This window comes from Mauremys mutica, chromosome 3, assembly GCF_020497125.1.
Source record: "Mauremys mutica isolate MM-2020 ecotype Southern chromosome 3, ASM2049712v1, whole genome shotgun sequence".
NCBI lineage: Eukaryota > Metazoa > Chordata > Testudines > Geoemydidae > Mauremys > Mauremys mutica.
In genome coordinates this window covers 144950105-144965163 of record NC_059074.1, presented here as the reverse complement: position 1 = coordinate 144965163, position 15059 = coordinate 144950105, and the positions used below count along the sequence as shown (strand labels likewise).

At 42.4% G+C, this 15059-nt stretch overlaps 2 protein-coding genes across 4 annotated transcripts in view; both read left to right on the top strand.

Moving 5' to 3' along the window:
- The window catches only part of HEATR5B (HEAT repeat containing 5B), a 97822-nt gene extending 92865 nt beyond the window's left edge, over positions 1–4957 (top strand). The window contains exons 35-36 of the mRNA XM_045009558.1: positions 1698–1911; positions 3954–4957. Of these exons, the coding sequence (XP_044865493.1) occupies positions 1698–1911; positions 3954–4258 (519 nt within the window). The 3' untranslated portion in view covers positions 4259–4957. The remainder of the gene's footprint in view (positions 1–1697; positions 1912–3953) is intronic.
- A 4499-nt stretch (positions 4958–9456) lies between these two features.
- STRN (striatin) overlaps positions 9457–15059 on the top strand; it is a 105029-nt gene continuing 99426 nt past the window's right edge. Inside the window, exon 1 of one of the 3 annotated variants that reach the window (XM_045010048.1) lies at positions 9457–9859. In XM_045010048.1, coding sequence (XP_044865983.1) covers positions 9584–9859 — 276 coding nt within the window. In that variant the 5' untranslated portion in view covers positions 9457–9583. Of the gene's footprint in view, positions 9860–10212; positions 10315–15059 lie in introns of those variants that run through there. The other 2 variants (XM_045010049.1, XM_045010050.1) reach the window with 2 other exon arrangements.

Here is a 15059-nt window from a genome sequence, read left to right as displayed (position 1 = left end):
AGCCCTTAGGTGGGTGCACATTAATGATAAACAGACACACATTTAAAAATAAGCTGAAATGATATAAAATAGAGAATTATTTAAAAATACTTGTACCACCAAAGAATAGTGCTCCACCACTGAAACAACAGCCTCAGGCAAAAGCCTGAATGGATAGCTGTGCTTTATACCCTTAAGTTAGGAAACTCCAGCTTTGTTGGACAAACAGAAGTGAATTGCAGAATCAAGAGCACTCAGCTAAGAAGCCCTTGTCCCTTCATTCCATTCTGGGAAGCTTTTATCTCAGAAAGAGCTCTACAGACTCCAAAGTGGACTCAGGGCTTGATCTTGCACCATTAGAGTTAATGGAAGCTTTGCCATTGACTTCAGTGAGTGTAGGATCAGCAAAAATTCTACATTTGAGGACAGAGAAAAGAACTGTGGACCAAATTCTGCCATCAAAAGCTGGCACAGGGCTCCTGCTGAAATCTATGAAAGCTGCTACCTGCAAATGTGAAGATTTTGTTCTTAAATATGTGCAGTTTAAACAAAAGCTAGCGAAGTAAGTCACTTCAAGAATTTGAAGAGTTGAAACAACAAGGATGGAAGAATATTATTTATAGTGGTACGGGAGTACGAATTGAAGTAACCAGTTGAAACTGGTCCCAGAATGTAGGCTGAATATCAGGAAAAATGTCCTGAGATGGAAATCTTAGACAGAATCCTAATGGAAGTTGAGGAAGCTCCAACACATTGCGGGAGCCTCTAAATCTGAATTATACAGAGCACTATCAAATTTGTTGCAAGGAATTAATCCTGCATTGATAGGAAGATAAACCAGGCAACCTAATAGGTCTTTTTCATTCTTACTGTAAATGATTCTACGATCTATAATTTTAATTTGTAATCTTATCTATACCTCCAAGTTTTCTGCCACCCCAAAATGTGATCAGAGTCAGATTGATCTTCTCACAGGTCATTAATATTTTGAATAATACTGTTCAAAGTCCCTGTAGGACCCTGCTTGATAACTCATCCTATATGGTGTTATAAATATGTCCAACTTCATAGCCCGCTTTCTGGATTATCATGGTATTCAAGGCCATATCTCTCCAATTTGTCTGAGATTTCTATATAGTATTTTGGAAAAATCCCTTTTAAATGCCAAATCAAATACAGTTTGACATAGTTGACACAGTTTTAGAATATCAAGAACATCAACTTAGTTTTCCATGACCTATGTTTTGTACTACTCTAATCTACTCTAATACTTCTTTTAGGCTGGGGTGACCCCTTTGCCTTTGTGGAATTGGAAGGGAACTTCAAATGACTCCTCATATACATCCAGTGTTATTGCTAGTAATTCTGTTATTTATGGAGTCAGCTCTCTGTGGACTCTAGAATGCATCCCATATGGCTGATTAGTATATTATTAACTATTGGTTAACTTTCTTATCTTACCTAGTTTCACTTAGTCATTGTTCTCGTTTCCTGCATTTGTTTCCTAGTTGCACTCCTTTTTCTTGTATTGAAAACTGAGTAACAGTATTTTTAGCAGCTGAGCCATCTGTTAGTCTTTGGCTGTTTTCTGCCAATTTCAGTGGTCTTTTTCCTTTATTTCCTCCAAGCATTTTTATGTTCACACAAAGATGTGATGGATTGTATTGTCGACCGCCAAGTCAATATATAAATCAATAAAATGTATTTATCTTGATTAGGTTCAAGCCAAGTGTTATCAGCTTCTACTTTCTGTATTCCAACACACCAACCGTGCCCTGTCAACTCCATATATCCATTCATTGGCACCAATAATGGTTGAGAAACTGAAGGCTGTAGAATGTAACCGTCCAAACAGCAACACAGAGCTTTTAGCAGTCCAGGAAGGAATTAAAGTCCTTGAAACATTGGTTGCCCTTGGTGAGGAGCAGAATAGTAAGTATCTTTTTTTTCTGTAGAACACTAATAACGCTGAAATACAACATTTTACATCAGGAATGTTGTAGTTAGGGATTTGGTGGCGGAGCTGATACAGTTAAAATGGTGGTTGAAATTATACAAAAACTGTCATTGTATTATAGCTTTACATGACAAGGGCTGTTGTATGCCAGGGTTGCACTAGCACTCCTACCTCTTGTGGTTGTAAAGAAAACTTCCAATTGTGGTGTAGTATTGTCCTCTTGTGCCTGCAAATGGAAAAAAGTAATAGAGAGCTGCGAACTGCTCCAATTGTTACCTCTTTCACTAGTAACCATTTTAGCAGACCTATTGCCTATTTATGTAGGTATTTCTACCAATACTACACCCATCACCAAAGTTATTTATCATCTTGAGAAACAGCTATGCTGGGTTTGGAAGGGCTGTTTGAAATTGTAGGCAAGTCTGAAGAGAGAAACATCACTTTCTTTCCACAGAAAAGCATATTCATAACATATCTTAAAATTCAGTTAAGTTAAAAATGAATCCACATTCGGAGACCGATTGATACCCGAGAGACATCTGTAAATAAGATTACAGTTTTCAACATATTCCCCAGTGATATTCATCCACATTAAAAACAAAAACCCCACATACAATTGGCAGAACTTATTCAAGAGCCACTCTGGTTTTGGAATAGCTGAGCTGAGCAGAGCAGGTGTGAAATGATAGACTAGTAGAAATGTATGGGGGGAAATTTGTCCAACATCTGATTTTTGTTAACATTAGTTAGAGCCAAATATATCAGTCCCCCTACTTACATGAGCACTCCGTTCACATTTACCCCCAAAATATAAGAACATAATAAGTAATATTCTGAAAAATCCTTTAACCAAAAATGTTTTTTACAAACTTAAAATTTATAGTCTAATATAATTATTTATTTTAAACAAAATAAAGCTGTAATTAGATTACATTTTTATTTTTTTCCAAGAAGTGTCTCTTCCTTGGGTTGCTATCTCCTCTGATCTCACAAGCTAAGCACACTTGGGCTTGTCAGAACTTGGATGGGAAACTTTCAGAGTCTTGGCAATTTAGTAGATGACTCTCTTCTGAGTCTTTCCTGAGCCAGTGCACCAACACAGGGGGTGCTGTTCTATTGGAGATATAATCTTTCAAACAAAATGTAGAACTAAGGTCCTAACCAAGTGTAGACACTAAAGATACCAGGAAGCTTTTCACAAAAGTAATGATAATAAATACTACTACTTTGTGTTTACATAGCATCTTTTATTTTGGGCTCTCAAAGTACAATACAAATACACTTCGATCCCCCTGTGTGAGAGATTAATAGTATGCCCATTTTACAGATGGAGAAACAGATGCGTAACAAGCATAAGTTATTTGCTGAAAATCATGGAATGAGCCAGTGACAAAGACCAGGTCTAGAATGCAGGAATTCTGATTAATAAAATCCTTACTCTTACTACTAAACCATACATTCAGAGTAAGAGGTGTGCCAGTATCCTAGGTAAATTCCAAACATGGTAGCAATATTATACTACCAATACTTTTATTTCCCTGCTGCATTTTCAAACTGATATGGAGGTACGCTTCACTTTGTGTCCTAAACTGGTATGTCATACTCCCTATGATGGCTGCTTTACAGAAATAAGATGAAATGATTTCTCAATCTGTAAAGTCCTGTAGGATCCTTTGAGGTACAAGATGCTCTACCAGTTTACCAGATTTAGCAGTGAGCACTATCAGGCTGTGCACTAAACTCCCCAGTGAAGTGGCTGGAACAAAACCGAAGTGTATTAAACACTTGAAAATGTGGAATACAGCCAAATCCTACACGAGCCAGGAAGAAGACTGGATATCCTGAAAAAAGGTCGTCTGCATCTTAGACTCCTTTTGATTTTATTATATTATTGCTGTGTTTGTTTTCAACTTTGACTGTATTGGCTCTTTTATAGGAACAGTATTATTGCCACAATTCATTTTCCATATAGTTTTCATTTCTAATCTATTATGCTTTTTTCTTCTTTCACTTTCAGGAGTCCAGTTGCTTGCTCTTCTAGTTCCAACTCTGATCTCTTATTTACTGAATGAAAATGCTTTTGCTTCTGCATCTACAATATCGAAAGATCTTCATGAATTTGCACTCCAGAATTTAATGCACATTGGTCCCCTCTACCCTCATGCTTTCAAGACAGTAATGGGAGCTGCTCCTGAATTGAAAATACGTCTAGAAACTGCAGTCCGAGCAAGTCAGGCCAACAAAGCAAAAGCAGCTGCCAGGCAACCACCACCCACAATACATTCTGTCCCAACAATTAAACTTAAAACTAGCTTTTTTTGAATTATTTTGAGTTGTTATTTTTGGGATCATACCTACAATTAAAAGTCAGAAGCACTACATCATTCCTTATGTGCTACTGCATATATGTTTGTATTTTGCATTGTTTGTATGTCAGAGGCAATCTAATAGCTTTATGTGTAATTACTTGAAATTTGTGCATTATAAGGGAAGTAGTGTTACAAGTATTTATATAGATTTTTAAGAAATTGAATTTGTTTGATCATATTTGTGAATCTGTTATAAATTATCCACCAAAAAATGTATCATCTGTCCTACTAAATTGTGTTGTTTATTTTTAGAACACTGAGTCAAACCTTGCAAATGTAAGTGTTTTTAAAAGCTAGTTAATGCTATCCCACTGTTGTACCAGTACACTAACATAGCAGGGTTGGAGTGGGAGGAGAAACCAGTGTTCAGTATTTACTATTTATCTTTGGAAATTTCAGGTGTAATAATCACTTTTTTTCTTAAAAAAACAAAAACAAAAAAACCCACAAACCTGGTGAAGTTGGAGTGTATCAAATGTATAATTCATTTCAGGTCACATGTAATACAAAAAAAGCAGGAACTGGAAAAGATTGCAGTCTTTTCCAAGATAAACAATCAAGCATGCTGTCAAAATAAGATGTTATTAACTTTGTGGTATATCTCTTTCAGATCAGTTTCCATGCCTGAGAGTTAATAAAAGGATTCAAAGAACCAACCCCCTCCCCCATCTCTCACTAAGATAAATGAAAAGATGCATTGGAAATAAGGTTTATAAATGGGACCATATGCCATCTGCATTTCTGTGGCTCTGGAATTTGCCTGTTGCAAAGGTTCCTGTGGTAAACTGTTTTCCTACTCTGCCCAGATCCCACAGTTCAGTGTTCTGCTTACTTTGCCTGGATTCTCAGAGGGAAGAGCACTGTTACCTGCTACAAGATTTGACTACAATGGGAGCCATTGGGCTGTTTCTCCTGCCAGACTTCACAAGGGGCTGGTGGAGAACCTTCTTCCTGCAGCCATAGGGAGGGGGCTAGAGCTCTCACACACCTTTCTTAGAGTCAGGAAGAGGTGGAAGGCATAAGGCCATATACTCTATGCATATCAGACCTACAATTTCTGGCAAGGGTCCTGATTTATTCAATGCAGTAGGGCTATTTTCCTTGGTAAACTGGGAATTGTGCAACATTGTGAAATATTCAGAAAAATACTGAAGTATAGTATTTTTATTGAATTATATGTTAATGCCTCTGTTCCTATCCATTTTAATAGTCAGCTGAAATCTCTGCATTTTAATGTCTTTTACACTGCTTTAGAATTTCCAGTTTGCCACATAAATCAGGGGTCCTTCCTATATAGGTTTGTTGTGTCATACAACCTATAGGGCTTTCATAATGGCATGTTTCTATCCCTCCATCTTTGTTGTCCATTCAGGTGTTCCTGTAACAAGTCAATGTACAAGCTATTTATATAATTTCAGAAGTGGATCCTAAAATTTCTGTTGTTTGAACCTCACAATAGGAAATGAGTAGTAATCAGAATTTAATCGTATGATTGATATTTGGCTGAAATATGTATGGATTCTGATCTTGCCGTAGGCATTTACCCATCTCTTTCTTCTAAATAGCCACTGTGATAGCCCTTCCTTGGAACGTCTGTGCAAAGGGAAGGGGAAGATCAACTGTAATTAAAACCAATTAACTAAGAACAAGATAGTTCTTTTTTACCCTGTCAGTTAGTTTATACAAACTCTTTAACATAATATTATGTTTAGAAAAGCTTTTAATTCAGAATTGTTCTTGACCATTATTCAAGATCACAAAGAATGGTGTGAGCCCTGGTGTTCCTGCAGACAGTTACTATAGGATGTATCTTTACTCCCACACCTAGTTCCACTAATGTAATAGGACTAGACATGAGCGTAAAGACACATAGAGTAATGAACTGTTTATAGAATGAAGCCCAAAGTGAGGAAAGAGTGGCAGCAAAGAATTATTTGCTTTATTCTTCCTTTCTATACATAGTGATTAAGTTAATTAAAATTTACAATATAATTCGTAATTTCAAAGCTGAAACACTAAGAGCTCATTGAATAAAAAAGTAAAAGCCTTTTAACATTTTATTAGGGAAGGTGAATTGCAAAGTAAATGTGTCAGCAAGATTTTTAGAGAAACCATACAAACACGTAAATCAGCTGGAAGTGAGAAAAACAATATATGTTTTCTCTGATTGTTTCAAGTTAGTTCATGCTTACTGGCTTCCTATCCCTGCCATGCAACAAACATGCAGGAACCCCAATGAAATTGCTGGATTTTTTTTTGTTTTGCATTGAGGACAAGTCTTCCCTATCTGCCAGTTTCTCTCTGCCTTGCCTGAATTAGCAGCAAGAATTCTTGTTGTTGTCTCCTAATTCCCCTAAAATAGTCTTGTTTTACCCTAGCACTTTTTTTCCAGTTAGAAGCTGGAAACTCAGAACAGGCAAAGAAACAAATTCTAAAATGCAAGTTTAGAGCCAGCCAAGCAAAAGTGGGAAACTGTATGAAGCCAGTTAAAAAAAAAAAAAAAAAGTAAAATAGGCGAAACATGTTAATTGAAGGGAAAACAGACACAAAGAGATTGAGGGATAAGGGAAAGGCAGCAGATGAAAAGAGAGGCTTTTTCTCCACCACATATAGGCATACTGGGTTCTCATGCTCGTTTAGAAACAAGCCTCTCAAGTTTCCCATCTACATTGTACTGTCCTTTTCCTGCTCCTCAGGAAAAAAATTATTTTATATAATAATCTGGCACCAAACTTCTTTTGATTAAAAGATGAAGTAACTTGGCATGCTTTCCTCGCTTTTGTTCTTCCTCTCTTTTCCTCTCTCTGCTTTTCCCAGGTTTCATAGTCTTTTTTCAGTCTGTTTTCCCCTGAATTAACTTATCTCCACTTCTCCTCTCCATTTTTCTTCTCTACTCTTTCCTGTTTTTCTTACCGCACTCCTTACTTTTGCTCCCCATGAGCTTGGTTTTCTCCAGCTCATATTTTCTCTCACCTTTCCTGCTTTTTCCATCTTCCTCACTATCCCTCATTCTCCTTTTTCTCTCTCTCCAAGCTCCTTCAGTTTTTTCCCCTCTGAGCCAGAGTGAAGAGATCACCTAGTATGCTCCTCTCTGTAGTTATAGTGATCTCTCTTACTGCCAGGCAGGGAAGGAGGCAAGCACTGGCCTTCTGAAGAAGTGGTAGATGGCCATCGGCTAACCGGAAAGATTGGTTTGAAAAGCTCAGCAACACTCCTAGTCTGTACAAAATATGGTGAAGGCTCTGGGCCTACTCAGTGCCTTCACCTTTGATGGGCCTGTAGAAATGCTCATCGTATGCCAAGACAATATCGTTGGTGACATATAGGGTCTGTTGCTTACATAGCTTGCAGCATTTTTAGTGGCCTCACATGTTCTCAGCCTTTTAGCTTTCTTCTGGATTTGGCAATCCCCTTCCTCTTCAGCAAGGCTCCTTTCATTAATATCTCTCTGACTCTGTAGTAGATCTTTGAGTAGCCCCAGGCTATGAGATAGGATGTGAGGGCCATGGCAGCTGCAGCAGAGTAGGAGGCTCTGGCTCTCCTCCTCCTCAAACACCAGCTGGTGAATCCATCCCCTTGGCCTAGCTTCTCATGAGGAGCCAATTTTAAAAGTTTAGGCTCCCACTGTCCTTTCAGAGGAGGCTGTGGTTCCCATGAGACTTCCTGCAATATGGTCCAGTAACCTTCCTCAGCATTCCCCCTCTAGGGAGAACAGAGCTTCCAGGACAAGCTTCCTTCCACTGCAGTTCTGTGGGATGGTTTTACAGGTCTCAGCACTCCAGCTTTTCCTTCTGCTGCAGGGAAGAGCAGTCTTCAGAAGATCCTCCTGTGCTGAACCCTTACAACACCACAGCTTTCCAAAATTCCTTCTCCAGGCAGCTCATCTGAGAGTTTTCCTCCCTGAGGCTGGGGAGGAGGGGACTGCCATAATTTTCAGTGCCCCAGTTCCCTGTCTCCATCCCCTTACAGTTGAGAAAAATGGCCCTTTCTGCTCCAGCCATTTTTAACAATGTAGTTTTGTAACATGCTGGCTAAGACCATGTCTACACTACAAAATTGTCAACCTAGAGCCAGCCACTGCAGTTATTAAATTGCATGTGTGCACACACTTGGCTTCTTATGTTAGTGGTGCACATCCTTATCGGGAGCACTTCATTGGATTGTCAGCGTGGGGCATAGTGGGATGGCTCCTGAAAGCCAATAACAATGCAGTGTTTACACTGACGCAGTGTTGAACTAACTACATTGACTGACTTTACATTGCTCAAAGATCTGGTGTTACTAAATCAGCACCGAGAGGCACTTATGTTAGTGGGAACCAAATTTAAGTGAAGGCTGCTTATGTTGACCTAACCGTGGGGTGTAGCCTGAGCCTCACTGTGTTGTGCCTCCCTCTAGTACCTAGTCTTCAGAGGCTACTGTAACCAGTGAACGGACTTGCTTCACTACCTCCCATGTTAAAGGCTGTTGATGGTCCTGAGTAGAAAGTGCCTGTAGGGGATGCATCACTGAACAGACCTGCCTTAGCTTTATGCAAAGCTGCTCTTGCAGAAAATCTTACCATGCTGCAAAGAAAGTGATTATTCTGGATACAACTGCCAGCCTCTGTCTCTGACTGTCCTCTGTGCTAGAGTGTGCCACCCAGCCTCACAGAGGACAGGAGGAGTTCTCCTGATTAAGGGCTGGGGTGAGAAATGGCTAATTTCCTCTGGAATTTGTACATTTCTCACGGTGCTGTTGACGTGTGGCTCTGTACGTCTGTCTGATGCACCTGTCATGGGCCTCTGCCAACTCCCAGGGAGAGAGGACACGTGGGGAGAGGGCTTGGTTTTGGGGTGAGGGTTACGTGGATTCTCTCCTCCAGCCCCTGCTCTTGCGGGGTGGGGGGAACGGAAGTGGGTGAGGGTCTGCCTGGAAGGCGCCTGCCCGCCCCTGGCCCGGGGGCAGAGCACTTGTCTGAGGAGCCGACACAGGGATGTGCTTTCCTTGGTGTGATTCCCGTTTCTCAGAAGCGGGGAGCAGAGCAGCCAGCGACCGAGGGCGGGACAGGGTCAGACCCTGCCCCGTCTGCGCGCAGCTCCCCGGCAGAATGGCCCCAGAACTACATTTCCCAGAGTGCCGCGGGCCGGGCCGGTGCGTTTCGCGCGCTGGGATTGTCCCCGCCGGGCCCCGGTAGCAGCCGGCGGGGGCGTCCTGTCAGGCGGTGACGGCGGGCGGGCGCGCCCAGGTTGTTGCTGCTGCTGCCGGGACGCGGCGGCTGCGGGCGGCGGCTCCGGCCATGGACGAGCAGGCGGGGCCCGGCGTTTTCTTCAGCAACAACAACAACAACAACGCGCTGCTGCTGCCGCCGCCGCCGGGCGGGGCCGGGCCGGGGCTGGAGCCGGGGGAGGCGGCGGCGGCCGCGGGGGGCTCCTTGGCGGCGGCCGCCCCGGCCCCGGTGTCCGCGGCCCGGGCTCAGTACAGCGTCCCGGGGATCCTGCATTTCCTGCAGCACGAGTGGGGCCGCTTCGAGGCGGAGCGCGCCGAGTGGGAGGCGGAGCGGGCGGAGCTGCAGGTAACGTCGACCCTCTTCCCCCTTCTCCGCGGGCCCCGCGTCTCCCGGGGCCTGGGCCCGCCCGCCCGCCCGGCTGCGCCCGACTCCCCGCGCCGCGGGCCCGCCCGGCCGCTGACTGCGAGGTCCGGCCGCTGTATGGGGGAGGGAGGCAGCGCCGCAGCTTGGAGCCCCTCGGACACCGGCCGTCCCCTCTGGCGCCTGCGCTGCCCCGCATCCCACCCCCCGGGAACGGGCGGCGCCGGCAGCTCCGCCCCGGCCGCGCAGCGTGTGGGGGGCGTGACACCCGCGCCCCCTCAGCCCGACGCACCCGCGCTGGGGAGCGGGGAGAGAGCCACTGTCTCCGCGGGTGAGGTGGCAGGACGCTGAGCCTCATGTGCCCCAGGGCTTGGCAGCCGGGGGCACTCAGGTCACAGCGCTGCCCTCAGTCTCTGTCATGTCCTCTGTCGGCTTCACCTGTGAGTTGGGGCTGTTCTGCGGACCCCTGCTGCGCTGGGGCTTGGGGTGTCTGGTCCCACCCGTCTCTTATTGCTCCCATTTTATCGTCCCTTGTTCTTTGAATGGCTTCAGTTTCTTCCTGTCCCTTTCTTAAACTGAAGGGGAGGGAGGATGGAGGAATGATACCATGTACTCTTCTGCTCTCCCTATGTGTCAAAATCGCTTGTGCTGAGAGAGGCAGAATCTGGGCCCTGTCCATCCTAGAATAACTGGGACCTTTAATTCTCTAGCAGTGGTAGAAGGTGTAGTGGAGAAAAGACCTTGGCATCTTTATTTTCTACATTACAATTGTTGTCGTTCCTGACCGAAGATGACACTGACAACACTTTTATGTCTTGTGAGTATGGCTGTGGCTAAAAAGACCGATGCGAGTGCGCCAATCCTTGCTACATGAAGCGCATAGGTAGCTGGATGCTGAGGAAGAGATTAGTCGGTTTCTGCTGCTGGTTACGACTCAGTCTCTGTGCCTCAAGATCCATATGGTGGTTAATCTCGCATTGGGTAACCCTATCATTGACTACTGCTTATATTACTATTGTATTGCTATTGTAGTATTGCCTATACTACACTACAGCTTCTGCTGTTGATGCTTCCCAGAGTAGTTGCATAGTGAAGAAAGCATCCTGATTTTCCTGTGTAGACAAGGCCCAGAGCCTGTTAGCCTTCAGTTGGTCAGAGCAAGTTGCTAGATAGAGGACACTCATCCTCCCATCCCTTCCTAGGCTAAGGAGTTAGAGCTCTAGTCAGTCACAAACTATCTAGAGCCACTTCTTACAGGCCATGTCTACACTAGCGAGCTTACAGCGGCACAGCTATACTAATGCAGCTTTGCCGCTGTGAGATCGCTCATGTAGCTGCTCTATGCCCCTGGGAGAAGCTTTCCCCCCATAGAAAACACCGTCCACACCAGCACTTCTGTCGGTGTAACTTATGTCGGTCTGAGGGGTGTTTTTTCACACCCCTGAGTGACATAAGTTATACCGACAAAAGTGCTAGTGTAGACATAGCCTTAGTTATTAGCATGCTGTAAGAACTGTAATAGGAGAGGGGTTTTTCCAACCATTTACAGGTGAGTTGCAAGAATGAAACGGTCGTAGATCACATCTCTGTCCATGCTCCTAATAACTAACTACTTGGTTCTCAAAGTGACCATGTTTGAGACTAAGAGCCTACCGCCCATTCCTCTTCTCTAGGTTTCCCTCTTTGTTTTTCGCTTCCTATCCTTTTGTCCTCTTTTCTCTTCATATCCCTTCCCCAGCATGCTGCAACGCAGGCTGCTTCCCTTTTTTTTATCGGCAGTAGAATCTCCTGCTTTTGTCAATCTCTCTGTTCCTCTGGGATTATCAGGAAGGTCTTCTGAACAGGATTGCAGGTGTGATGTTCTTCTATGGTGATTCTCTTGCAGAAGTTTAAAGATGTGCTTGTGAGGATAAGGGAAAGGGAAGAGAAGGATGGATGTGATTGAGTCTGAGCTGAACTGATTGACCTTCACTGCAGAATTTGTAATTTAGTAATTGATTAATTATCTATTTGTGTCTAATTAACAGAAACGTGTTGAAAATAACCTGTGTATTTGGGACAGATATAATGAGCATCAGGCAGGCCACATGTATAGTGAAATCCCATAAATAAGGTTTGATTTGGGCAAACTTTATTTTGATAATCATATGATATGTATGTATTCACATTACAGTGTGCATCACAAATAAAATGGGCATGAGAGAAAAATGTCCATCTTTGCACTTATGTAGCATGCTTCATCAAAGGATCTCAAGATACTTTAAAAAGGTTGGTAAAGATGATTCCCCATTTTCTACACGAGGTGGAAAAACTGAAGTACAGAGGTTAAACTACTTGCCATCTTGTCAACGGCAGAATTGGTAATATAACTAGGGCTGTCAAGTGATTAAAAACATTAATCGCGTGATTAAACAATAGAATACCATTTATTTAAATATTTTTGGATGTTTTCTACATTTTCAAATATATTGATTCCATTTTCAACACAGAATAGAAAGTGTGCAGTGCTCACTTTATATTTATTTTTGATTACAAGTATTTGAAGTGTAAAAAACCAAAAACATAGTATTTTTCAGTTCACCTAATACAAGTACTGTAGTGCAATCTCTTTATCATGAAAGTTGAACTTACAAATGTAGACTTATGTATAGAAAATAATTGCATTCAAAAATAAAACAATGTAAAACTTCAGAGCCTGCAAGCCCACTCAGTCTTACTTTTTGTTCAGCCAATCACTCAGACAAACAAGTTTGTTTACATTTGCACGAGATAATGCTGCCCACTTCTCGTTTACAACGTCACCTGAAAATTAGAACAGGCATTCTCATGGCACTGTTATAGCCAGCGCCGCAAGATATTTATGTGCCAGATGTGCTAAAGATTCGTATGTCGCTTTATGCTTCAACCACCATTCCAGCGGACATACGTCCATGCTGATGACGGGTTCTGATTGATAACAGTCAAAAGCAGTGCAGACCAATGCATGCCCATTTTCATTATCTGAGTCAGATGCCACCAGCCGAAGGTTGATTTTCTTTTTTGGTGCTTTGGGTTCTGTAGTTTCTTTATTGGAGTCTTGCTCTTTTAAGATTTTTTGAAAGCATGCTCCATACCTCATCCCTCTTAGATTTTGGAAGGCACTTCAGATCCTTATACCTTGGTTCTAGTGCTGCTGTTATCTTTAGAAATCTCACATTGGTACCTTCTTTGCATTTTGTCAAATCTGCAGTGAAAGTGTTCTTAAAATGAACAACATCCGGGACTGGTATAACATGAAATATATGGAAGAATGCGGGTAAAACATAGCAGGGGACATAAAATTCTCCCCCAAAGTGTTCAGTCACAAATTTAATTAACACATATTCTTTTAATAAGCATCATCAGCATGGAAGCATGTCCTCTGGAATGGTGGCAGAAGCATGAAGGGGTATACAAATGTTTAACATATCTGGCACGTAAATACCTTGCAATGCCGGCTAAAAAGTGCCGTGCGAATGCATGTTCTCACTTTCTGGTGACGTAAATAAGAAGAGGGCAGCATTATCTCCTGGAAATGTAAACAAACTTGTTTGTCTTAGTGATTGGCTGAACAAGAAGTAGGATTGCGTTGACTTGTAGGCTGTGAAGTTTTACATTGTTTTGTTTTTGAGTGCAATTAGCAAAGTCTACATTTTGTAAGTTGCACTTTCAGGACAGAGATTGCACTACAGTACTTGTATGAGGTGAATTGAAAAATACTATTTCTTATATTTACAAATATTTGCACAGTGAAAGATAATCAAGAATAATATAAACTTTGATTTCAATTAAAACACAGAATACAATATATATAAAAATGTAGAAAAACATCCAAAGTATTTGAAACATTTCAATTGGTATTCTATTGTTAGTTATTGTATTCTATTAATCGCGATTAATTATTTTTAGTTAACTGCACGAGTTAACTGCGATTAATCAACAGTCCTAAATATAACCTATTTTTTCTGACTACAAGTTATCTGCTTCATCCCCTGGGCCTGCTGCCTCTGTGCCAAAGCATCTCAATAAGGTTATAATTAGCTTTGATTGGCACTGCCACAAGCTGTAAAAACATTTATCTGCTAGAGAGTGATACTCAAAAAGGTGTGAAATTCTTTGCAACCTTTGTAAAACTCAAAGAAATTATTTCCTATCTGACAATTTACAAATGATTGCTCTCTGATCTGTATTTTGTGCTACTGGGAAATGGCTTTTGGAAATTAATTGATCCATATAGCTGAATTATAAGCAATGTTAATTAAAACCAAATTCCACTGACTTCTGAAGCCTTCCAGCTGGCCTATACGTGTGTGTGTGTATGTGTGTGTGTGTATATATATATATATAAAATGTATGTATGTTTAATAGAATAATAGAAGTTTGAGGTCATATAATTTATCCTTCTCTTGATGCCAAATTGTTCCATATTATACATTTACTGGTTTTTCATCCAGCCTTGTTTAAATGTTAAATTATGTCTTTTCTTGGGAGACTGTTTTGTGCTTCTGATAGTACAAATTTTCTCAATTCGCATAGGCTTCTTGTGCTAGTCTAACTCCTCACATACTATGGTATTTACACCCTTCAGATAGTCCAGGAGTGGCCAACCTGAACGTGAGAGAGAGCCAGAATCTACCAATGTACATTGCCAAAGAGCCACAGTAATACATCAGCAGCCCCCTATCAGCTCCCCCGCTTCCAGTGCCTCCCACCCACTGGCAGCCCCGCCAATCAGCGCTGCCTCCTCCCTCCCCGCACTCCCGATCAGCTTTTTCGTGGCGTGCAGAAGGCTCGGGGTGGGGGAGGAACGAGGGCATGGCAGGCTCAGAGGAGGGCGTGGGGAGTGGAGACAGAGCCTGTGGCAGAGCCAAGGGTTGAGCAGTGAGCACCCCATGGCACATTGGAAAGTTGGCGCCTGTAGTTCCAGCCCCAGAGTCTGTGCCTATACAAGGAGCCACATATTAACTTGTGAAGAGCCGCATGTGGCTCCGGAACCACAGGTTGGCCACCCCTGAGATAGTGTATACTGTTATCATGTTTTCCTTTGCCTTCCCTTCTGTAGTCATAGCCTAGCCAAGCTACGCTTACTTTCTTTGTAATGAAATTCCCAGAATTAAATGCAGCATTCCATACCCACTCACACCAAAGCCAAACAGAAAGATTGTTA